Source organism: Mirounga leonina, unplaced genomic scaffold (genome assembly GCF_011800145.1).
Source record: "Mirounga leonina isolate KUSES-001 unplaced genomic scaffold, KU_Mleo_1.0 Mir_53, whole genome shotgun sequence".
NCBI classification, from domain to species: domain Eukaryota; kingdom Metazoa; phylum Chordata; class Mammalia; order Carnivora; family Phocidae; genus Mirounga; species Mirounga leonina.
The window spans coordinates 94,458,235-94,484,323 of record NW_023270807.1 but is presented as its reverse complement, the minus strand read 5'-3'; the positions used below and the strand labels follow the sequence as shown (position 1 = coordinate 94,484,323).

Genomic DNA, 26,089 nt, shown 5'->3' with positions numbered 1-26,089 from the left:
CTGGGAAGACTGGGGCCCTTATGGTGGAGCTGTGATCCTGGGGAACCATTCACACTGCATCAAGCAGGTAATTGCCATTTTACCTGGGGTGCTGCTCCCATGTCTTTGCAGAGATGGGACAGTTAGTGTCATTTCCTTCTTCGTTCTTTCATAAAGCTCAATAATTAGAACCCCAGTTCACTGGAGGACTTGAACAAATATGCTTTAAGTGCTGCTCCATGCCAGGCTCTGCTTTAAATTCAGGATCTACAGAAATGGTTGCCATCCCTGACCTCAGGAAGCTCACAGCCTCATGGGAAATAAGATCTATGTCCTCCTAACTACAAAACAATCAATGGAATCCTATATTCAGGTTGGAACAAGATGTTAATTGGAACAGTTAGTGGGGAGTAAAACATTTGGGAGGGAAGGTGGTGACATAAAGCTGGGAGGAGGTGACATGTGAACTGGCCCATTAATGGCTGAGAGGGGTTTTGCAGGAGCAGAAGGGATTCTGGTTTTACTCTAAAAGGCTTTAGGAAGGGGAGAGGGGAGCTTCTGAAGTTGTCCCTTGATCAATCCTTCCAAGTTTCTGGCTACTTGCCCCACGCCTGCAGATTTCTTAAACATTCATGCCACTGGTCTCACCTTAGATCACTATGTTTTCTAGAAACATTTTTAGAAAATGCAGTGATTCTCAAAGTTTGGTGACCAGGACCAGCAACATCAGCGTCATCTAGGACTTCGTTAGAAATGCAAATTCTGGGCCCCCAACCTCAACTGGAGACTGTTGGGATTTCACCTGACCCAGACTCCAGGTTGACCGCCACGGTTCTAACACATCCAGAAGCTTGGTGGGCGCGTGGTGGTGGAGGTGGATACAGAGGCCGAGAATGATCTGGGTTGTTTTGGTGCGCTGGACCTGCAAGGGACTGGATGACCGGCGCGAGGTTCCTTCTGCCTTGGCCTCTGGGTCCAGGGCAGCACCCGTCGCGGTGGGTCACATTGCACTCCCCCGCAGTTTCTTTTTTTTCTTTTCTCTCTCTCTTTTAAAGATTTTATTTATTTGACAGAGAGAGAGTTAGCGAGAGCCGGAACACAAGCAGGGGGAGTGGGAGAGGGAGAAGCAGGCCTCCCGCGGAGCAAGGAGCCCGATGTGGGGCTCGATCCCAGGACCCTGGGATCATGACCTGAGCCGAAGGCAGGCGCTTAACGACTGAGCCACCCACGCGCCCCTCCCGGGCGGTTTCTAAGGGTCGTGCTGCTCCAGCGAATACGCGCTCCCACAGGCCCCCGAACTTGACTCTTCTTCCGCACGAGGCGGACAGTCCCGGAGCTCTACGCTAAGCAGCCGCAGGGCGGGCGGGCACCACTACCGGCCTCCCTGGTTCTGCAGCGCGCCGGGGGTCCCTGGGCTGCAGCGCCCGGAACGGCAGCCGGGAGGCTCCTCCGTCCGGACGGCGCGGTCAGGTGACAGCGCCGAGCTCACTCGTCGGCAGACGCGGAAGGACGCGCGCAGGGGGGCCGCCGCGGGACGGAGAGCGGCGCGCGGACATGCGGCCGCAGGCGCCGCGGGCGCTCGGGCTGGCGCTCCCGCTGCTGCTCCTGCCGCTGCCGCCGCCCGCCCCCAGCACCGCGCCCCCCGCGCCGCGCTTCGACGCCACCTGGGAGTCCCTGGACGCCCGCCCGCTGCCCGCCTGGTTCGACCGGGCCAAGTTCGGCATCTTCATCCACTGGGGGGTGTTCTCCGTGCCCAGTTTCGGGAGCGAATGGTTCTGGTGAGCGCGCCCCCTCCGGCGGCTCCGACTCGCTTCCCCCGCCCCCCGCCCCGGGCCTGCCGCCACCGCCCAGCCCCCGGTCGCGGCGGGTTGCGGGGCCCCTGGCGGCTTCGCCTCCCGCGCGTTCAGCACTTCCGGGTGTTGAGTGCAGGAGGCACCGCGTAGGTGCTGGGTGAGCGTTGCACTGCTCTTCGCGGGACTGCCGGCGTCGGCGGGCCTTCGTGCAGCCCTGGCTTCTCAGCCTCCTGCTGGTTGCACGTGTCAAGCTGGGGTTGCCACACTGTGACCACCGAGGCACTAAGGCGGCAGAAATGATTCCAGTTGTGTGGGGGGTCGTGCGAGGAACCGCGAGGCTTCGGCCTAAACGGTTGGCCATCGCTGTTCTGCCATCGAGTATGGTTACGAGTATGTGAAACTTCTGTTCATTTGGACATGCGTTGGCTCTTTAATGTTAAAATGGTAACCACGTGTGGCTCTAGGAACTAAACAAAGGTTCTAGAGGGGAGCCCGGGTGGCCCAGTCGATTAAGCCTCTGACGCTTGATCTCAGCGGGGGTCTTGATCTCAGGTGCTGAGTTCAAGCGCCTGTTGGGCTCTGCGCTGGGCCGGGAGCCTACTTAAAAAAAAAAAAAAGTTCTAGAATGTTATCTTAAAAAGACTCCCTAATTATTATATGAAAAGTGCTGCACAAATATTGCTCTTGAGACGTTATTGAGATCTATGTAAAAATGTGCATGTAATCTGTTATAACTTTGAACTGTTTCACCTACCTTTCCGGATTAAATACTTCAGGTATTAAGTTCTTCAAGATAGAAATGTTACCAAATGTATATATATAATGTGCACACATATATAATGTATTCCTGTGTAAAATAAGAAAATAAAGGAATATTTAACTCTATTTTATACTATATACATAATATGCATCAAATTTAATATCTGCAATATATAGTAGATACAACAGAGTATAAACTATATATATTATATTAACATTACATGGTATACATTGTACCACTTTCTACAAATACATTGACTTTCTGTAAACAGTAACCATTTTCATTAAGTTAGGCCAACTGATGTAAAAGAATGTGTAAGCTATGGGGCACTATTCATACACTCTTTTGAAATCAACTTGTAAAACAAGGGACTCTTTTTTCCCATACGGTCTATTACCAGACATATTTACTTCAGGATGTTATAAATCTTCGTTTGCAAGTTTTGTGCTGTAAGGCATTTTGAGTATATTTTTGAAATGTTTCAGATTAGCCAGGTACATAAACTAACAGATTTTCTTCCCCTAATGTTAGGATGTAATAAATTATACGTTATCATTTTGTTCAGCCAGGAATATTAGGTAAATATACATTTGGTGCTAGAAGAGGATTTGATGTTAATTGAGACTATTGCTATGCCAAAAATACCTAGTTTTGAGTTATGTTATTCTTGGCAATGGTTAACTTTTCATTTTCTACAAATAAACACAGGGTTGTTTGTTTTGACCTAGGAGAATAAAGATACTGATCATACAAAACTAACTAGAATATATTTCTGATGGTCTGGAGGTGCATTAACCCTGTAGAAGATTTGTTTTTAAAGATTCTATTTATGTATTTATTTGAGAGAGAGAGTGTGTGCATGCAAGTTGGGGGGGTACGCAGAGGGAAAGGGACTTTGTGCTGAGTGTGGGGCCCTACACAGGGCTGAGATCATGACCTGATCAACCCTGAGATCATGACCCAAGCCAAAACCAAAAGCTGGACACCCAACCGACTGAGCCACCCAGGCATCCCAACCCTGTAGAAGATTTTTTAATTATCTATGGTCTCCCTCTGTGTCTCCTCTGAATCTCTGCTCCCTACCCCAATTTAACTCAGAACAGTCAGCAGTGGAGATGAGTATATGTGATGTCCTTAATAGCAATTCAAACCCAGATATAAATGATGGGTTCTTTATAGTAAGTGCCTCTTTTCATCTCTATTAGTATGGAATTTGAAAAGTAACTCTAGACTATAATAGAGAATGTAAGTTCAAATTAAACTGTGATGGGAGAAAAAGAAATCCCTCATCCTTGTTCAACCTTCTGACTGTCCCAGTTTGTCTTTTGTAGTTCAGTTTGTTTGTTTGTTTATTTATTTATTTATTTTAAATATTTTATTTATTTATTTGACAGAGAGAGCACAAGCAGGGGAAGCAGCAGGCAGAGGGGAGAGGGAGAAGCAGGCTCCCCGCCGAGCAAGGAGCCTGATGTGGGGCTCGATCTCAGGACCCTGGGATCATGACCTGAGCCGAACGCAGACGCTTAACAACTGAGCCACCCAGGCGCCCCTGTAGTTCAGTTTAAAACGCAAAAATGCATCATGGATCAGTTAGGGTCTGATGCTTAACTTTCACTTCAAGGTACAGAAAACCTAAGTAAATGATGTAATAATAAGGGTTTGTTACTCAACATAAGAAACGTAGAGATAGTTTTCTCATTGATGAAATCAAAGAACTAACCTATTTCTGTCATCCTCAGCCTGTTGACTTGTCCCTTCATGGTCACATCATGGCAGCCAGGCATTGCTTCACACAACCTTGTCCAAAGGCAGGAAGGCCTTGCTCAGAATGGATGCACAACAAGTAATCCTTAAAGGCTGAGTCAATATATTAAAATAACAGTATCATTTTAATTTTACTGTTGCCAACTACCCCATTTGTTCTTTGCTAGTGAATATAAAAGATGCATGTTGTTTTAGGCATGTGATCTTCCTTTTGAAGACTGTGTAAAGATACATACTACATATTGTGATTTAAAAATGAAGAATTAAGAGCAAATAGGTAGCTGAGTTGTCTAGAATGTTCAGAGGGATAGATGGAGAGCGAGGGAAGTTTCCATTAAGCTTTCTTTAAGGCAAAGTCAAACTAATGGGGAAGTGAGAAAGAATCTGGGTAATATTTGAGTAAGGGGGAATTAGTAAGGGGAGTTGGGGCAATTATTTCAAATGTTTATGTGTATGCCGTTTATGTGTTGTGTCTCTTCCTCCCTTAGGTGGTATTGGCAAGAGAAAAAGATACCGACGTATGTGGAATTTATGAAAAATAATTACCCTCCTAATTTCAAATATGAAGATTTTGGACCACTATTTACAGCAAAGTTTTTTAATGTGAGCCACTGGATAGATATTTTTCAGGCTTCTGGTGCCAAATACATTGTCTTAACTTCCAAACATCATGAAGGTAAGTAAGTGCAACATTTGCAAACACTGAGAATAGTTATGAAATGTAAAGTAGTTCTTTTGGAAGAAGAAACTAAAACACATGAAATCAGTTTTCTCTGAGGAACACCAGTTAGTGGCTACTGACATTTGCCTGTAATTTAAGGGGCCACATATTCCATCCAAAAATGAAAAAAAAAAGAAAAATGATCACATTTTGTTATGTGCATATTTAACAATATTTCCAAGATTTCATTTGAAGCTATTTGAAGTGAGATGTGGGTTGCAGCTCCAAGTTTATAATTAGAATTGCCCTCTTTTCTTTCCTTTTTTTTTAGGTTTTATTTATTCACCTATTTGAGGGAGAGAGAGAGAGAGTGAGAGTGCGTGCACTTACAAGCTTGAGTGGGGGGAGGGCAGAGACAGAGAATCTGAAGCAGACTCTGTGCCCAGCCCTGAGATCATGACCTGAGCTGAAACCAAGGGTCTGATGCTTAACCGACTGAGCCACCCAGGCGCCCTGCCCTCTTTGCTTTCATTGCACTTCCGTAATACATTCTGGGAAGGCTCCATCACCATGGGGATTATGCTGCTGTAGTCTTGTGTCATTATCCACACACCTTGCTGCACCTTTGGCCAACTCTTAGATAGCCCAATGGTGGACGGTTTGCTAGTAATGAAAGCGACACAGATCACCTAGAAGGACAAAGACAATGGGACTGTAATGGGGCCCACAAATGTCAGAGGTGGTGGAAGCATATCTAAAAGGAAACATGGTGGTTGTATTCATCAAGGTTCTCCAGAGAAGCAGAACCAAGTGGAAGTATGATATATAAAGATATTTATTATAAAACACTGGGTCATGCAGTTATGGAGCTCAGAAATCCGGATCCAGGAGAGCTGGCTGTACAGTTCCAGTCTGAGGCCAATGGCCTGAGAACCAGGAGTGTGGATGATGATTTAGGTTCTTGTCCAAGTCTGAGTCCAAAGGCAGAAGGTGTGAGCTCAGACAGGCAGAGTTCTTACTCAGCCTTTTATTCTGTGTAGGTCTTTAACAGATTGGCTGAGGCACACCCACGCTGGAGAGAGCTATCTGCTTTACTCAGTCTACCTATTTAAATGTTAATCTCTTTCTCCGAATCTCATCCCTGTGGGAATGCAAGCTTGGGCAGCCACTCTGGAAAACAGTATGGAGGTTCCTCAAAAAGTTGAAAATAGAGCTACCATATGATCTACCAATTGCACTACTGGGTATTTACCCCAAAGATACAAATGTAGGGATCCGAAAGGGTACGTGCACCCTGATGTTTATAGCAGCAATGTCCACAATAGCCAAACTGTGGAAAGAGCCAAGCTGTCCATCGACAGATGAATAGATAAAGAAGATGTGGTATATATACACAATGGAATATTATGCAGTCATCAAAAGGAATGAAATCTTGCCATTTGCAATGACGTGGATGGAACTGGAGGGTATTATGCTGAGCAAAATAAGTCAATCAGAGAAAGACAAGTATCATATGATCTCACTGATATGAGGAATTCTTAATCTCAGGAAACAAACTGAGGGTTGCTGGGGTGGTGGGGGGTGGGAGAGATAGGGTGGCTGGGTGATAGACACTGGGGAGGGTATGTGCTATGGTGAGCGCTGTGAATTGTGTAAGACTGTTGAATCACAGACCTGTACCTCTGAAAGAAATAATACATTATATGTTTAAAAAAAAAAAGAAGATAGCAGGAGGGGAAGAATGAAGGGGGGGGGGAATGGGAGTGGGAGACGAACCATGAGAGACTATGGACTCTGAAAAACAAACTGAGGGTTCTAGAGGGGAGGGGAGTAGGGGGATGGGTTAGCCAGGTGATGGGTATTAAAGAGGGCACGTTCTGCATGGAGCACTGGGTGTTATATGCAAACAATGAATCATGGAATACTACATCAAAAACTAATGTTGTAAAGCATGGTGATTAACATAACATAATAATAATAAAAAAATGTTAATCTCATGCAGAAATACCCCTATGGACACACTCAGAATAATATTTAATCAAATACCTGAGCACCCTGTGGCCCAGTGAAGTTGACATAAAATTATCCATCACAGGGGTCCTACATTAATAGGATAGTTTCCACCCATTACTGTTCTAGTATCCAGAAGATCAAGGAAGCATCAACAAATTGTTTACTATCCCAACCACATGATAATTCATTTGACAGTTTCTTTGCATGACCATCTTTGCCTGGTATAAAGAATTTTGCCTCAGTGCCTTCTCCAGAGGTGGGGAGGGGAATAGGAGGGAAGAATCAAAACCAAAAATCTGTAATTATCTTAGAATACTTTTCCCTTTGGCTACATTCTAGTGGCTTAATGACTTTCTCCTATAGATGTTTCTCCTACTGAGGTAGATATTTAGAAAGTGTATTTGCTTGAACATGTTGATTTCCTGATGTCTAGGAACTCTTTAAGCTGTATGGCACAAAGTATTACATAGTGAGCTTATTTAAAAGCAAAACAAAATAACGTTTAATCATACAGTGAGGAGAGATAATGAAGCCCACATTTGTAAACTTTATAGGACTCATGTTTTCATTGCTTTATGGAAAAAAGCCCCCTGAGCTTGGTAGGCAGGAAGATCTCTCTGTGAGCTTTTATGGTGGTGATGAAGACCCACATGGTTTTTGTACTGTCTGGCAATAGAGCCTGTCAACTTGAAACATTTTTTAAAAAATATTTTTTCTTATTTTTAAGTAATCTCTACAACTGAACATGGGGCCCAAACCCACAACCTTGAGATCAAGAGTTGCACGCTCTATTGACTAGACTTCCTACTTGAAACATTTTGAATAGGACTTTAAATATTGACACGGCTTTGAAGCTTACCACAAATGCCTTTGGAACAAGAGTGAGCTGTTTTAAATGCTTCTTGAAAATGAATCTGAAGACTGTGTCCATCTTAGACTTGTCCTAATTCACAAGAGTAAATACAGAGTGCCTTATGTATGTCTATTCTCAAAGATTTGTTTAGATTTCAGTGAGATAGTAACAATGTACTTAACGTTCCTAGGCACTAACTAAAATTTTTGAGGCTTTTATATTATTTCAGTTTATATAGCATTTCTATTATTTTTATATAGAACAATCTAAATGCAAATTCCTTTTAAAATATGAATTATTTCAAAGTGCTTATTTAATGGCAGACAGATTATTTTTCTTACCCATTTAATTGGTAGATAATTTCAGATAGTTTAAAGAGCAACATCTAAGTTTATGACTTTAGAGAAGGATGAGATTACAAATGGTGGGAATATTTTAAAGTACAGAACTACTGGGGAAGAATACCTTTTCCCCTTCTGGTGATAAAGGATGAACGATGAAGCTAAAGATGTACTATTAGATATGGATCGCCAGTGTTCTAAGACTCACACTACATAAAATCATCCCCAACCAGGGAACATACTTTAATCTTTGGTTTAGGAGACAAGTAAGAATCTTGCAGGAGTGCATTTCAGGATCTTCATTATAAGTAGTAGCAGTCAGTGTTTAGTATGGTAGATGTGGGGAAGATGTCCCCATCTTAGCTGTGATCTGTGTTGATTGTTGATTTTGTGTTAGACCCTCTGCTAACAGTTGGGCTGAGGATACAGCAGGGAATCCTGCAGGCATGATGCTATCCCTCAAGGAGCTTCTATTCTAAGAGGAAAAATATAGGAGATCGATCAGACTACACAGACCTTAAGGGGGTACCCAGAAAGTTACTAAAAAAAACCCCCTTGGTTCCACCTTGTTGAAATTCTCATTTGTTCCTTGTATAAAAGTAGAATATGTGCTATGAGAAAACATGCCATAAAACCGTTGTTGTAGAAGTTTTTATATGTCACATGTACTATCTCGTTTGTTTTGGCATTTATGGAGGTGGAAATTTGCTAAAACAAATTCATATTCTTACAAAGACTCAATATAATTGTGCAGGCTTTACCTTGTGGGGCTCAAAGTATTCATGGAACTGGAATGCTGTAGATGAGGGGCCGAAGAGGGACCTCGTCAAGGAACTTGAGGTAGCCATTAGGAATGGGACTGACCTGCGATTTGGACTGTACCATTCCCTTTTTGAATGGTTTCATCCACTCTTCCTTGAGGATAAGTCCAAGTCATTCCAACAGCAACAGTTTCCAGTTTCTAAGACACTGCCGGAACTCTATGAGTTAGTGAACAAGTATCAGCCGGAGATCCTGTGGTCGGATGGTGATGGACATGCCCCTGATTACTACTGGAACAGCACAGACTTCTTAGCCTGGCTGTATAACGAAAGGTGTGTATGCTATTAGATTGCTGTCATGACCCTAAATGTTCCTCATACATGTATACTGTTTGCTTTGTGAAATATTCCCTTTTAGGCTCATCTGTGGTGTGGGGTAGGAGGAAATCATTGTAAGTAATGCCCATTAAATATATCAGTTTTTCCTCAGAGTAATCAATAAGCAAGAGTTACAAATCAGGAGTCAAATACAACTCAATAGTCTGATTTTGAAATCACTAAAATCATTAAAAATTTGGAATCACTAAAAAAAGATAAAATCAGAATCAAGAACTTTGAAGACATTAATTTTGTGGGTCCCCCTTTTCATCTCCTATTCTGAGACAATTCCTCACTGTTTGTGATTATGTGCTTTTCAATTCCTCTGGTTCCTTCTTTTTATCTTCTGACCCTTTGATAATCTTTGCTGCTTGGTCACTGTCACCCTTGTCTGCCTCCTCCTCTCCTTCATCAGCATTCTCACCACTTCCTGTTCTTTACATGTAGCTTTCTAGCATGTTCCAGACTGCCCCATTAGAACAGGGAGTTCTGGCTGAGCTCCTCTATTAGGCTTAAATCATGTGGACCAAATTTATATTTGTAACTAGAAAATACTCGATATTGTGTTCTGAAGTCAGAGAGTGTTCTACGTGTGTTCCCTGGACACACTTGGGGTGTGCATAAGAATATTCTGGAGAGCTCTTGGCTACTTAAAGCAGCAGTTTCTCCAGGTACTTCTTCCAAGACGAAAGACTGGGAACCATCCACTTCAGTTTGTAAAGCAAACTGTCTCTTCTAAGTGGGGAGGTGCAGGAGCTTCACACCTGCTCCGATGATAATGTTGTGGGGTCTGTTTCATGCCACTGTAAATTCCATGATGGCAACAGTCCACTTGCCAGAGATTTTTCAACATCAGGCACAACTGTAAGAGGATGGCTAGAATATATGTATGAGATTATTCAGTCATAGGTGAGAAGAATGTTTTGAGTGTAAATTCAATTCTGGCTATCATAATATGTGGGAGAAGGAGCCTCAAATAATAGTATGATAGTCTTGTAAGTGCTCTATGTCCTGGTTGCTGGGCTAGGTGTTTTACATAAATTATTTCTGTTCTAATAACAGATGAGGAAATTGATTCTTCAGGAGTTAGGTCACTTACTCCGGGTAGGGAGCTTAGAAAGCGACAGCCAGGACTGCAACCAACCCAGGTCTATTTGACTTCAAAACCATGGGCTTTGCATTATGTTATGCTATGATGATTTTTCAGGAGTGGATTTCAGTTAGACTTCTTTTCAGTGACATTTCCTTTTATGTAAAATATTTTATGTTTTATTTAAAAAATTGTTTCAGCCCAGTTCGGGACACAGTTGTGACCAATGACCGGTGGGGCTATGGTACCATCTGTAAGCATGGTGGCTATTATACCTGCAGTGATCGGTACAACCCAGGACATCTTTTGCCTCATAAATGGGAGAATTGCATGACAATAGACAAGTTTTCCTGGGGCTACAGGAGAGATGCTGGAATTAATGACTATCTTACAATCGAAGAACTAGTGAAGGTACAGTAAAATGTCTGGTGACTATTAAGGTAATATTCTTAATTGTGTGGGTGTGTGAGAATTATTTTTTTATAGTTTGTATAGCTCAATGGCCTGTATTTTATTATTATTCTATTTTCTGTGTTCTTCTGGATGGTGATTACATGCAGGTGTAAGCACACAAATAATAACATATTGTTAACACATTCACAATGGAATTGTCTCATCTACCTAAGATTATTTATTCTTAACTTTTTAGCAACTTGTAGAAACAGTTTCATGTGGAGGAAATCTTTTGATGAATATTGGGCCCACACATGATGGCACCATTTCTGCAATTTTTGAGGAGCGATTGAGGCAAATGGGGACCTGGCTAAAAGTCAATGGAGAAGCCATTTACGAAACCCACCCTTGGAGATCCCAGAGTGATGATGTTACCCCAAATGTGTGGTAAGTTCTTCTTGTTACCAAGTACTATTTGATGGAGGAAGGCATCTAAAATTTCTCAGAGGTATAAAGAGAAAAGTAGGATAAAAAAGGAAATTGGATGCATGCCTATTTAGACAAAGCACTCTCCAAACTTTAGAAGAAGTCAGCATGTTTTTGAACACTTACTGTTTATCAAATCGAGCTTAAATCATCTGTAGAAACTTCCTAATAGTGGGCAAATTTTAGTGAAAAATCGCTCTACTGGCCATTCAGAAAAATGAAAGATGTTGAGGGGTTAATCCAAAAGGAATACTTCTGTTTAGTCATTTAATTGTAATTTTTGCAGCTGCTCCATCTTATGAAATTAGCAAGAAAGAGGTGTCAAAGGGCAGAAAAAAATACTGAAAATCAGCCCAAATAACAGCATTATTTTAATTGAGAAAAAACTTATAATTTGTTCATGTTATTCTAATAAATCTAAACCTACAGTTTCTTTAAAATTATTTTAACTTGCTAATTTTTCTTTTAACTAGAATCTTCTTTAAAAGCCTTGCTTCAGGCTTATGTCTGAACTTCCGTGTGCCAATGAGTATCTGAACTACACTTTGCAAATTTGATGGTTTCTGATGTGGGGTCTTAAAATATATAAGTAAGAGTAGTATCAGTGAAGCTCTAAAAATTCACCTTTTGTTGTCACCAGGTGAATATAGCCTGATCAAGTATAAGCCAAAGATTAGACTAAATGTTCTTCTTTGATCCTATTTGACTTATGACTTAAAACTAATTGTCAGCTCACTGAAGAAAATAAAGTAAAACAATGTAGACAGAAGCAACTAATTGTAGAATTTTAGAATGTCTGGAAGAAGCCATAGTGAGAACTCAGTACCAATCCTTCATTTTACAGAGACTAGTTTAAATCTGGTTTTGGAATTTGTGTCTGGGCATATATTTGACTACAAGGGGGTCTGATCACGATTTCACAAGTATTAACCATTATTCCATTAACTTTTATTTCAATAAATAAAAATAAAAGCCAAAATATTTAACAAGGCCTGTGAAGCTCCTTGTCTGGCTCCTACAACTTCATCAACCCCACGTGGCCCGCCCTCCCCGCCCCCCAGTAGAAGCTCTTTCCTATACCATGCATGCTGCCCCACCTTGCTACAGTCATTTGTAGACTCCCTTACAGTTCTTCAAGATTTCAGCCCTGGCTCACTGTCACTGTCCCCAGATCTACTCTTAACATCAGTTCTTACTGATTTGAATTATCTATATTCACATTTCTTTTAATTTGCTGGCCCCTCAGTTTCTGGACTCTCTGTTCTAGGGTTCTTGTCCACTGTACCTTTGCTACCCCCTTTTTGGGTCATGCCTTATTAGGTCCTGCATTACCAATAATTGCATCTCTTCCATGATCTCAGTTTGAAGCATTCTCCTGTGTCCTACCACCTTTTATATTTCAGCTCACTCCACACAACACTTGGGCTTCTGGAGGGATCTATAATCCACTAAGGATACCATCTGTGACTCTGTCACTTTTTCTCTGTCCCTCAGCCCTCTTCCTTATCCCGGTCAGATTCTGTGGCTCATCACTCCATTGCATACTCTTTTTCTCTCTGTTGTACTCACTTGACTTTGATTAAAACCTCAACTTTGGTTAAATTTAGCTGTACTTATTCCATGCCTGCCCATGGGTAGCTACATGTGACTGAAATACACAGATATAGACACACACACACTCACACATATTTCCTGTGTGAAGCTGCAAAAAAAATTAGCCACTCAAGGATATTATTCTAGAAGTTCTCTCCTTTTGCTCCTCATCTTCAATTTCCCCTATTAGATTCTTTCCTATCAGCACACAAATGTATTATTTCTTACATCTTAAAAAAAACCTCTTTTAACCCTTAGATTTCCAGGCACCTCTCCATTTCTCTCCTTTTATAGTAAAACATGTTAAATCTTTCTCTCTCCCTCCCTCTCTCTCTCCCTCCCTCCTTTTCTTTTTCTTTCTCTTTCTCTTTCTTTTCTTTCTGTCTTTTTCCTTCCTTCTCTTGTTAATTCCAATTTCTTTCTCCAGTTTTCTCTTGCACCCACTCTGGTCAGGTTTCCAACCCCAGACTTCATAAAATCATTGTTACCAAGGCCCTTTAACCTGTCCTTTGCCAATCCAGGGTCATTTCATGGTCCCTATTTTCTGAGTTTATGGCAGCATCTGAGTCTGTTGATTGCCCTTTCTTCTCCTCCTCCTCCCCCTCCCCCCTCCTCCCCCTCCTCCTCCTCCTCCTCTTCTTTCTTCTTCCTTTTTAAGGATTTTATTTATTTGAGAGAGAGAGAGAGAGAGAGAGTACAAGCAGGGGGAATAGCAGAGGGAGAGGCTCAGATCATGACCTGAGCAGAAGGCAGACAACTGACTGAGCCACCCAGGCACCCCGATTGCCATCTCTTCTTGTTGGCTGCTCCTTCTTAAGTGTCTTTTGCTGGTTGCACCTCCAGTTCCCAGGCACTAAACTTTGAAGTGCCCTGAGGCTTAGTCCTTGGACTTCCATTCTTCCTATTTATTTTTATTCCCCAGGTGATCACATCCATTTTCACAGATTTAAATGCCATACTGATGACCTCTACAGTGCTGACCTCTTTTCTTGAACTCCAGACTCATATATTCAACTTTCTAGTCAACCACTCCTCGTGGAAGTATAAGCACCTTAAACCTGGTATTGTCCAAAACTGAGGTCCTAATTTTTAAATTTTGCTCTAAACCAGCTCCATAGAGTCTTCCCAATTTCAGTTAATGGCAGCTTCATCCTTTTAGGTGGTCGTGAGCCCCAAAATCTTGGAGTCCTTAACTCTCCTTTTACATTTCACAGCCAGTCCATCAACAAATATCATCGTCTTTGTCTTTGAGGTATATCTAGAATCCGACCACTTCTCATCCTCTCTTGTGGCAACTCTCATCATTTTACTCCCTGTTATCTCTCCCCTGGATTATTTCAGTAGCTTCTCGAGTGATCTGTTTCCATCCTTGCCCACTTAATCTTTCTGCTATAAAACCTTTTTAAATAATAAAGCCAGGTTATGTCACTTCTATGCTCAAATTCCTCCAATGGTTTCCAGTCTTAGAGAATGAGCCAGGTCTAATAGAGGATTACAAGGTCCTATAAAAACTGGTTCCTTGAGGTGCCTGGGTGGCTCAGTTGGTTAAACGTCTGCCTTTGGCTCATGTCATGATTTCAGGGTCTTGGAATTGAGCCCCACGTTGGGCTCCCTGCTCAGTGGGGAGTCTGCTTCTCCCTCTCCCTCTGCCCTTCCTCTGCTCATGCTCTCTCTCTCTCAAATAAAATCTTAAAGCAAAAAACAAAAAACAAAACCCAAAAACCTGACTCCTTGCTGTCTGATCTTGTCTGCCACCCTGCTATCCCTCATTCTCATTCTGCCCTCTTTGCTGCCTTGTCAACCAGCCAAGCATACTCTTGCATGGGGACTTCTGTGCTTGCTGTCCTCTCTTCCTCCAGATACTCACATGGCTCTCCCTCACATTCTTCAGGTCTCCTCAATGCCACCTCCTCAAAGAGGTCTTGCTTGAGTTTTAGATTTAAAATAACACCTACACTTCTCGTTTCCAACCTAGCATGCTCTGTCCTCATGTGGCTTCAGTTTTCCCCATAGCACTTAATCACCACCTGCTCATTCTAATTTTTCCCACTACCATGTGAGTTCCATGAAGACAGGGACTATGTTCAATACCATGTCTCCAGCTCTAAAACAGTGATTAGCATTTTAAGATTTCAATAAATAGTTGTTGAAAAATTAAGTAAAAGAATGAGTGAGTACTGTTTCCTTTGTCTAGAGCTTAACACTTCTTACATTTTCTCCTTTTTTCTCATTCATCCTTTAAGTCTTAGATTAAATGTTGTTTTCTTGGAGAGACTTCTTGCTGATGGTCTCATTTAAAGAGATCCCTCTGTTAAAATCTTTCAATTTCCTTTTCTTTCATTGTGCTTGTTAAAACCCACACTTTGACATTATTTGTGTGATTACTGAACGTCTGTCTTCCTCACTCTAGTCTAAGTTCCCTAAGAACAAGAACTAAGTGTGTTTTTGTTTTCTACTGTATTCCTAACACAAGCCTCAGTACTTGGCCCAGCATTGACACATACATATCTGCTGAGGAGGGAATATGAAGATTTGAACCAGCAGGTGGAAAGCCATTTACTCTCACATCTTACCTTCTTTGCTTATATTCCCCTGCCTACTTCCAGCTCCATGAGAACTGTCTGATGAAGAGTAATATTAGAAAAGTGTCTGTTCCTTTTAGTAAAGGGAAGTGGGGGGAGGGAGGTACTAGGATATTATGATTTATAACAAGTATATATTTGGTCTTGTCTCCATTTCTGGCACAGAGCTCCTAAAGCTCTTGGAATTTCCTAAGTAATGAGAACTATAAAGATGTCTCTTGTTTTGTTACTGAGGTGACTTTTCCACTTCACCAAAGGGTGAGGCTGGTTGCCTGGAGATCCAACCTTGTGATTACAGGGTTGGAACTTTCAGTCCTAGATTGAGGAGAGAGGCTGGAGGTTGAATCAGCCACCAATGGCCATTGATTTAATCAGTCATACCCCTGTAATGAAGCCTCCATAAAAACCCAAAAGGACGGGGTTTGGAGAGGTTCAGGATTGTTGGGAGAGTGTGTGCCTGGAGAGTTCACGGAAGCTCCAAGCCCTTTCCCCATACCTTCTCTCTGGCTGTTTCTGAGTTTTATCCTGTTGTAACAGACTGGTAATCTAGTAAGTAAAATGTTTCTGTGAGTTCTGTGAGCTGCTGTAGAAAATTAATCAAAACCAAGGAGGACGTCGTTGTAACCTCCTTTCTATAGCTTGTGGGTTAGAAGACCAGGTGATAACTGGGACTTGTGATTGGTGTCTGAAGTTGAGAGTGGTGTAGGCAAGCAGTCTTGTAGGACCAAATCCTTGCCTGTGGAAATCTGACACTATCCCCAGGTAGATAGTGTCAGAATTGAGTTGAATTGTAGGAGACCCAGCTGGTGTCTGAGAATTGCTTGGTGCGATAGGGAACCTCCCCTCCAGGCCCCAACACACACACTGGAATTGGGAACCCCTTTTGAGTCCTTTTTACTCTACCATGGAGTTATTTTTCCTTCCCTCTATTCATGAAGACATTGGTAAATATTTACTACATGGAAGTATCTCTGTAAAATAATTCCAAACCTGACCTATAGTATTACTATACTTTTTCCCCCTTTAACCAGGTACACATCCAAACGTAAACAAAAATTGGTCTATGCCATATTTCTTGAATGGCCCACATCAAGACGTCTGTTGCTTAGCCAACCCATAGCTACTCTGGGAGTAACAAAGGTAAGGGGATTTTATCTTTATTAATTATCTTTATTTATGTTCCTTTTATATCTTATAAGAGTACAGCAGAGCATTCTTATGAAACCTTTCATAAACTGAAATGGTATAAAGCAAAGATGCAATTACCATTAATTTATGTGGAAGTTTTTTTTTTGAATAGTCCCAGACCCCAAAAGCAACCTCTCTTAGGCTCTTCTAATACCTTAGAGCATATCTTGCTAATGGATGCACAAAATGAATTGTGATAAAGCACAGATGCTCACAGACACAGCTCAAAGCTCTGGCAGCTTGATGCTGAGATGCTGAGCGTGGGAAGGAACTTGTTGCCACTCTGGCTGCTGCTTGGGGTGTGCACTGCCTCTCTGCAAAACAAACACTGAATGCTACTTTCACTTTTTGCTTTTTTTTGTAAAAGTGAAAATCCTCTTTAGATTTCTTTCAGTTACGAAAACAGGTACTAACTACTGTAGGTCTTTCATAAAAGTGAAGTGGCATAACACAAACTTTCAGAAAGTGAGGGATACCTGTAATTTTAAAAACGAACTTCATCAATGGCAACGTTTGGCCAAAGCTTTGAAAGTTTTCTTTCATTTCCCAGAAAACTAAACTTATAAAACAGCTATGTTGTCTCCATGCATATCAATGTAAAATAGATATTCTTTCTGACAGTTATTTTAGGTTGTTCAAGTTCTGCAAGCATCCAAAACGAATTCTGGAATTCATAAATACATACACATACAGACATACATAAAATGGATTCAGAGTCTCTCCCATCCCAGAACAAATCTGAATAAAAGTAAGATGTGTGGCCATACTATTTTAAGGTCATTAAAAAAATCTGGAGAAAGTTAATCTAATAGTTGTAACCAACACATCTGGCATTGAGTTCATTTTGATATATTTTATAGCTTATTTTTAAGAAACTGACAATTTCCTTGGATGTAAATTGTCCATATGCTTCTCCTTGCATCATTTTCCATATTTCATTTCTAACACTGTGGTTGATCGGGCAGAGAGAAAGATGGAGTTCAAATTTGATGTTTAATTACAGCTTAGGGGCCTGGGTATGACATCATCTTTTTATTTTATCTGTATTCTGTTTGGCTTCCATTAATACTGTTAGGTTCATGGGTTTTGTTTTTGTGTTGCTCTACATGGTAGGCAAAGTTTTCTTGTTCAAAATAACCACAGTTATGTAGGAAATTACTTCTATCTAGATCCACTTAGTATAAGATTAAGGATATAAAACAATTACAGTAATAATTGATCAGACTTATGTATTGTTAATTAGTTACTGGAAAATCCGGGAGGAAGTGTTGCTAGATAAAGGAGAGGGGCCTTTTTCCAAACATTCTGTGCACAACTATGCAGGTCTTATGTTGGGCAGATTGGTTCCAGAGTCCTTTTCCCCAATCCTCTCTTCAGTGTTTTCCCTACTCTGATACTGTTCAACCTTTACAATTCTTTTCCAACTCTTGCACACTTTTATATGAGAGGAATACATGAGCAAGACACATGTATGCACTCATTTGGATCAAGGGTTAAAACAATGTGTGAACCACTAAATAAAACCAAAAGATGAGTCTCCTGTCTGTAGTGTTTTAAAGAAATACCAGCCACTCTTTTCCAATAAAGTGGGTGAGTCAAAGAGATACATTTGGAGATATTTGTGTGTGTTTTTAATTTCAGATTAAACTGCTGGGACATGGACAGCCACTAAACTGGACTTCTTTGAAGCCAAATGGCTTACTGGTAGAACTGCCACATCTAACCTTTCATCAGATGCCCTGTAAATGGGGCTGGGCTCTAGAATTAACTAATGTGATCTGATTTGCAGCAGAGAGGTTCATGCTGCAGGTACATTGAAGACTAGAAAATATCACGTTTCTGTAATTGTAGCACATAGAGAAAGCAATTGTAAAACTGGTCAAGGAAAGTCAAGTAATTATTTAGGCAATTCAGCCCTTTCCCCACTTACTCCTTAATATTTTTCCTAAATCACCCATGTAACTGTTTTAACTCTCCAGTATACTTTGCCATCAGAGTCTTTTCATATCGAATTTATTTCCATGTGTGATTAAAAGGTGGAAATTTTTGTTTTACAGTAGCTAGGAATTGGTGGTGGTAAGGACTGACTGAATTGTGTCTCCTGAATTGTGTCTCAAATTCATATGTTGAAGCCCTAACCCCCACTGTGCCTGTATTTGAAGACAGAGCCTTTGAAGAGGTAACTAAGGTTAAATAAAGTCATAAAAGTGAGAACCTAATCCAGTATGACTGGTGTCCTTGTAAGAAAAGAGACACTGTGGATGCAGCACACAGAGGAAAGGTCATGTGAGGACACAGGGAGGAAGCACCATCTGCAAGCCAAGGAGAGGGGCCTTAAGACAAACCCAAACTGCCAAGCATTGGGCTCTCAGCCTTTGGAATTGTGAGAAAATAAATTACTGTGGTTTAAGCCACGCGGTCTCTGGTATTTTGTTATGGCAGCCCTAGCAGACTAATATAGATGATAGGTGTATAATAAATTTGGCCTAATACATATTTCCAATGCACACAGTAATTGTCTTTTTATAAAAAAAAAATTATTTTTTTCCCTCTTGGTAATAAAACTGATACATGTTTACTGTAGGTATTTTAAAACATACAAAAATGCTCAAAGCATTTTGGAAATGCTAAAGCCACTGTTTAGATCACCACTATTAATATTTTAGTACATATTCTTTCAGGGTTTTTGAGGTGGGGTGGAGGGGGTATGGGATTGGAGGTATAGGCCAATTTTTGTAGGTGAGCTAATTTGGGCTCCAACTTAAATTAATAAATATGGGCGCCTGGGTGGCTCAGTTGGTTAAGCGGCTGCCTTCGGCTCAGGTCATGATCCTGGAGTCCCGGGATCAAGTCCCACATCAGGCTCCCTGCTCGGCGGGGAGTCTGCTTCTCCCTCTGACCCTCCCCCCTCTCATGTACTCTCTCTCATTCTCGCTCTCTCAAATAAATAAATAAATCTTTTAAAAAAAAATTAATAAATATGTTTCCTGTATTTGCCTTCAAGCAAATTGAATTTGAAAACCTAGCTGAAAATTATGAATTCTACTCAAATCTTCCCTAAGAATGAAGCAAAATAATGATTTGATGTAAATTTAAATAAACACTGATTAGAGAACTCGCTCTCCTCATCAAAAGATGTTTAATTGGCCAGATATTTATTTGAAGTACTGCAGGTTCCATTTTATTACATTAATCAAATGCAGACATGTCACTGTTTCCAAAAAATGCTTCAAATAGAGAATGAAATCAAAGTACATATTTATTTCCTAAAATCATGCTAACATTGAAAACTTTTAAAAAAATTACTCATTGTTGAAGTTCCTAAAATCACCAGTTTTTGAAACCATGCCAGGGTATTTACATACATAAATATGTTAATAGTTCTAAATCCCAATTAATATTTTATTAGAGATCCAACTTGGATTGATTTATATGATCCCAAACACTATACTAAGCAAAAACAAAAATAGGAAGTTTATTTAGTAGCTATGAGGGAGCTAAATGACAAAATACAGTTCAGCATTTAACCCAACTATATAAAAAAATACCTGTGATATGAAGGCAAGAATTATAGTAAGGATAATTAAAAATCAGACCTCTCATTACCTAAGCCAATAGTTTTTATCCTCCTCAAATAATCTTTTTCCCAGAGTTCTTAAATAGGTACAAAATGGCCTGATTTGAATTTCAGTACCTTCTGATTTTCCTTTAATGACTAGAGAAATATTAAAGGCAAAGCCAACTAGATTATTAGACTGAATAATGTAGACATTGATATTTTAAATATGGATACCACTTTAATAAGATTCTATCTCATTTTCTTATGAGTGTCATATTCAAGCAACACAATTACTCTAAAAGATCAGGCTATTCAACTAAATATGAATCAAGACAACAGAAGATAAGACAGACATTTTGCCTTCTGTTCATTTCAGTTTTATAAGTGAAAGACCTGGTTAGATAAAATCTTCCTACCTTCCAAGCAAATAAAATAAATGGTCTTATCAAATTTTTATATATACATAGTAACAAACACATTTATACAAGTTTGAAGGAGAAAAAGTAGAAGCAGTTTTAAGTAATCTCCATTCCGCCAATTTACTGGGTTAACTGATGCTCTCCATCTCCTTGGAAAAGCATACAGATGATTGGTTCCTAGGGCAAGCTACATGCTTTCAGTTAATAGACTTCTTTCTGTCTGGAACACCCTTTACTTTGATTTCTACTTGTTGCAACATATGTCTACCAAGCTGAGTTGAGTTTGTGACTATAGTGGGTTGAATAGTATTTCCCAACAATTCATGTTCACCTGGAAGCCAAGAACGTGATCTTACTTGGAAATGGTGTCTTTGCAAATGTAAATAAAGTAAGTGTTGAGATAAGATCATACTGTACGTAGGCGGGTCCTAAATGAGAGCATCCTTGTAAGAGAGAAAGAACAGACACACAGAGAAGGCCATGTGAAGACTGAGACAGAGACTGGAGTTTGCTGCTATAAGACAAGGGACACTTGGGCCACCAGAAGCTGGGAGAGCCAAGAAAGGACTGAATGGTCTTCCCTAAGGAAGCAAGGTGGGAGCAAAAGGGAGCATGGTCCTGCTGACACCTTGATTTTGGACTTCCAAGTACCAGAATGGTGAGAGGATAAATTTCTGTTGTATTAGGTCACTCAATTAGTTATAATTTATTACAGTGGCTCTAGGAAATTAAAACAGTTATCAAACAAACTAATTATGCCAGTTGAACTTTTTATCGTGATTATACAAACTGTCATAACATGAGTTTGAAGAGTTGTAGTCTCTGCAAAAACCAAGCTGAACTTTGGAAAGACTAGATAAAAGTGTGTTGTTTTTTTTAGGGGAGCTTGGCTGGCTGTCAAAGGAACATGCGACTCTTGATCTTGGGGTTGTGAGTTTGAGCCCCACGTTGGGTAGAGATTACTTAAAAATAAAATCTTAAAAAAAAAGTGTGCTGCTTTTTTTTTTTTAATTTAAAGGCATTGGTAAATTAATTGTGGGTGAAACAGTTATAAAAGATTGGAGGAAAATATAGCAAAAATCTACAAAAATTCTGTATCCCTGGTTCACAACTCTATAATGTAATGCAATCCATATGATTTATACAAGAAAGATAATTAGAGGACGCCTATAAGCAGACCTATACTAAAAAGATAGAAAAGACCTGGGTCCTACATTAAATAATTGACAAAGAATATTTAAAGTTAAAATATGTAAGAATAAAGTTTTTTTAAAGATTTTATTTGAGAGCAAGAGGGAGAGAGAGAGAGAGCGCAGGCGCACATGAGCAGGGAGGGGGCAGAGGGAGAAGCAGACTCTCCACTGAACAGGGAGCCTGACATAGGGCTCGATTCCAGAACCCTGGGATCATGACCTGAGGCAAAGGCAGACGCTTAACCAACTGAGCCACCCAGGTGCCCCTAAGAATAAATTTTTTGTGTGATACCCTGTTTCAAGTGACCTTTTGGATGAACGAAACAACTAAGGGTCCCAGACAGGGGGGCTCTTACTGTACTAGTTGGAAGACAAATCTGTAATGTCAATTAGCTTCAAATACACGTGGTTTTTACCTTGTCATCTCTTCAACTGCCACAACTCCACAGATGTAGAGGACTCCAGGTGAAAATTTTCAGCTGACCAGATTTTGATCCATTTATAAGGCCACACCTGTTCAGTCTCAAATATTCCTTGGATGAAATCCTGGGTTAATACTGCTGGAAGAGATGCATGCCCTATTACATACACATTCACTAATTTTCCAAAATGCAGTTTTTCCGTCACCCTATTAGAAAATAATATCACTATATTCTGACAAATTTTGATGAGAAGCATTTGCTCTCCTCACCACTTTTACATCTGATTTTTCTTTTCTTTTTTTAAACACTGTAGACATAGACTCCCTAGCGGTTGACTTTGGGCCTTGCCTTGCCTTAGAAGAGACTTCACAATTCATTTTGTACCTTCTACTACTTAGCTATATGTTATGTTGGAGGAACATAAAGCAATGTCACTGAAAATATTCTTATATTACTGAAAATGTATCTAATATACTGATGATTCATTTATTTCTGCCCTAATTACCCTTATAAATACAGAATATAGATTTAACTAGACACAATGAATTATTTCTTTTCAGAAGGAAACGCTACTTATTTTTTCTAAACAAAAAAGCTAAAAGAAAGCATCAATTATATTACCAGTTAAAATAAAACTTGAAAACTAGCATATTCTCCCAAAATAACAGCAAAAAATGCTATGGGACAAATAAAATTAATGGTATCAACTCAACAAAACCGTATTTTACTAAAATATTTTATTGCAATAAGATATTTACTGTCTCAAAATCAATACAAAGTTATTAAAATTATTTACATAAAAAGGAATGAAACTATGTAGCTAATAATAGCTGTTGAGTAAACAGCATCAGCACAATTTTAACCTCTAAATCAATACCTAATTTTCTAAGGATTGTTAACAATAGTAAAGAAAAAAATTACTGATCATGGTGGTTAAATTCACTGATTTCCATAAAATTAAAGTCCTTCATCAGGTTTATTTAAGATAAATAATTTATACCTTTGAAGAGTAACTGGAGAAAAGCCTGATTTCCTCATCTATTCTGCAGTCCAGTGAACTTTATGATTAGTTAAGTAGTACATTTTTTCTAAACTTCACACTTATTTCTCAGATTTTTTCTCAGTATTAATGTCAATGTATATTATATTTTATATAATATTGAAAAAAGTATCTACACTAGCTTTATAGTCCATTTGGAACTAGTATCCACGGTGTAACAAATATTTGCACGGTGTACACTCAGATATGCCCACAAAAACTAGTCTGTTGGTGACTTTAAAAAAATATATTAAGATGCCAAATAAATCTATTTTATTATGAAATGAAGACTTTGATTAAGAATATATTTTTATTAGGCATTTTGGTAACAAATCATTACCCTATATATAGTTGGTTTATTCAGCATATTTTTAAAAGTAAATGAATTCCATTGTAGTTTTTCTTGAAGGAAAAGATATCACTTCTCCAGTTGTTGAGGAGTACTAAAAGCTTCATACACATTAGCAGCAAAGTCTTTCACTTGCTCCATCATCAACAGATCCTAGCAAAGATGACAGTAAAACATTACAATTTGTAAGAAGTATAGAAATATGAATCCATATCTGCAATTTGAGCAATGAATTTAGCTCTAAGTTTTATGGCATTAAGGTCAAAAAGAAAATCATTTAATGAAAGGAATATTTTTTCTTATAATAAATTCTGGGAGATATTTATTGTTTCGGTTCTTATGTGAAGGCTGGTGAGTATGGTAAGTATTCAAGTGTGACTTTGAGAAGAAGACCCAAAACAGTCTTCAAATGGACTTTTATGTGTGCCAAGGACTAGATACATTATCTGTTGAATAAATGATTACAGTACTAAAGATACAAATCTAAAGGTACTTTCGTTAGAAGCTGACGTAACGTGGTTGTGAGGTAAATTACTTTTTTAGAAGAGCTAACACAGAATACATGTAGCATGTCATATATTATTGCATACACATACGTAAACCGCACATACACTTTAGAACAAGCGTTCTTCAGAGATTTGTAAATGTAAAAATAAGAAAAAAATTTTATTTTCATTAACCTTTAACTAAAATCTAGTATTTCTTTCAATTAGGAAATTGCCAACCAACTGTGTAGTACTAGCATGGCTATGACTTTGTCTTCACTAGAAATCAGACATTTTCATGTATGATAGTTGTGGAAGCTGCATGAACTGCTGTGATAGCTTGTTATTTAATGCGTGAGCAAAAAAGCAATGCTGCTTCTTCGTAACTTTGATTTTAAAAAGCATTTTGAAAACTGTATGCAATTGGTTTTCTTTAAAACCTATGTACTTTGTAATATGCATTTATAGACATTATTCTGGGAAGGGGTCCATGGGCTTCACCAGATTGTGAAAAGATCCATGACACAGAAGCATTTGAGTGCCCCTGTGAGCATGAGAGAAACAGTAAGTGAAACTGTCCTTTGTGTTCTCTTTTAAGTATCAGAAAACCCAAGTGAGCTATAGACAAGTCTTGATCTCAATAAATTAATGATTAAATTCTCTGAAGGCAATGTGGCATTTTAACTCATAGAAATTATGGTTAAAAGAACTGGTGGGAGTCTTGTCAATCAATAGTGTAGTATATCAGTTTAATCTACATTCAGTCATACTCAAAAACTTTAACAATTGGTGTTTTTATTGGATTGAAATCTTTTGTTTTTGTTATCAATTATTCAGATTTTAATTAATGTAGTACATGTATATTATGCTTGGTTGTATTTCCCACTTATTGCCAAGATGAACAGCCTACTGATGAAGCCAGAGACTTTTACGAAAGTGGAGAAAGGTAAAGTTAAGGTTTAAATGCCAGAAGTTACAACCTTTTTTCTCTCACTGATATACATGTGAAAATATTAAATTAAAAATTTAAACCAAGTTTTTAATTAAAAATTTAAGCTTAAATTGAACTTTAAGTAAAATGAGATCAGTCTTATTCACTCTTCCTTCTGCAATATGAATGTCTAACTGTCACGGGTGAGAAAGATGACACAGAAGACAGAAGAGAACAGTAAGGGAAAATAAGCATGTAAAGGACATGTAAAGGACAAACTGATGACACTATACACAGAAAGAAGTAGCAGTCTGTAGTCTCAGTGCTTTTCACGTTCCCAAGTAGAAAGTACAAGGACGATAATCTAACTTGTCTGAGACACATGGTACTGAGAATATGCCATCCTGACGCTTAGGCTTTAGAGTCTTCTCACTGTCCATTACTGCAGTAGTTTGGAATTGAGGTGTATTGCAAACAAGTTTTTACTTTTTTTTTTTTTTCTTTTAAGTTGTTCCACGCCCAGTGTGGAGCCCAACATGGGGCTTGAACCCATGACCCTGAGATCAAGACCTGAACTGAGATCATGAGTTGGAGGCCTAACTGACTGAGCCACCCAGGTACCCCGCAAACCAAGTTTTTATTTCTAATACAAGTTTTAGCCTTCTAAACCAAGTTTTCTAATCCAATTTGCAAGTGACTCAGAAAAAAAAACTATGTGGATTCAAAGTTACTATTTCAATAATATCAGTCTTAATGCATTCCAAAATGCTTTTCTAAGAAAGGATGAGTTATAGGTAGTAATGTCTTATGCAGCTTTTCAGGAGATTATTGGTGCACTATTAATAGTCATATTTATTAAATCTAAAATGCTTTACTTCTCCACAAAATTTTTTTAGTTTTCCTCAAAATTTGTGGAACTGGATCACTAATCTCACAGCTCAATCTTATTACCAATAGTTTAATGCAAAATATTAACACAGTAAGTTCAACTGACCATGAGAATGTATGTGGACTAAAAATGCAGGCTAATTGGTGTTGGACTGTAACCCGGAGAAAG

The 26,089-nt window shown here is 39.4% G+C and overlaps 2 protein-coding genes across 4 annotated transcripts in view; one reads left to right on the top strand and one right to left on the bottom strand.

Annotated features, from left to right (window-relative positions):
• The first annotated feature begins 1,498 nt into the window (after window positions 1-1,498).
• Window positions 1,499-25,092, top strand: FUCA2 (alpha-L-fucosidase 2). 2 transcript variants are annotated; one of them, XM_034990855.1, is made up of 7 exons: window positions 1,499-1,757; window positions 4,785-4,972; window positions 8,919-9,258; window positions 10,594-10,804; window positions 11,043-11,233; window positions 16,479-16,587; window positions 24,570-25,092. In XM_034990855.1, exons 1-7 carry the CDS (start codon window positions 1,534-1,536, stop codon window positions 24,696-24,698), a joined length of 1,392 nt encoding a protein of 463 aa, XP_034846746.1. In that variant the 5' UTR covers window positions 1,499-1,533; the 3' UTR covers window positions 24,699-25,092. The 2 variants fall into 2 exon arrangements, with proteins under 2 accessions (XP_034846746.1, XP_034846745.1); XM_034990854.1 differs by lacking the exon at window positions 24,570-25,092 and adding an exon at window positions 18,277-19,377 and having other exon boundaries at window positions 1,505-1,757.
• The window catches only part of PEX3 (peroxisomal biogenesis factor 3), a 36,782-nt gene continuing 32,746 nt past the window's right edge, over window positions 22,054-26,089 (bottom strand). Inside the window, exons 12-13 of one of the 2 annotated variants that reach the window (XR_004676586.1) lie at window positions 23,608-23,769; window positions 22,054-22,363 (exon numbers count right to left, since the gene is read on the bottom strand). Coding sequence is in view for 1 of the 2 variants with exons in the window: in XM_034990856.1 (XP_034846747.1) it covers window positions 23,686-23,769 (84 nt within the window). In the remaining variant the exon portion in view is untranslated. Of the gene's footprint in view, window positions 22,364-23,543; window positions 23,770-26,089 lie in introns of those variants that run through there. The other variant, XM_034990856.1, reaches the window with a different exon arrangement.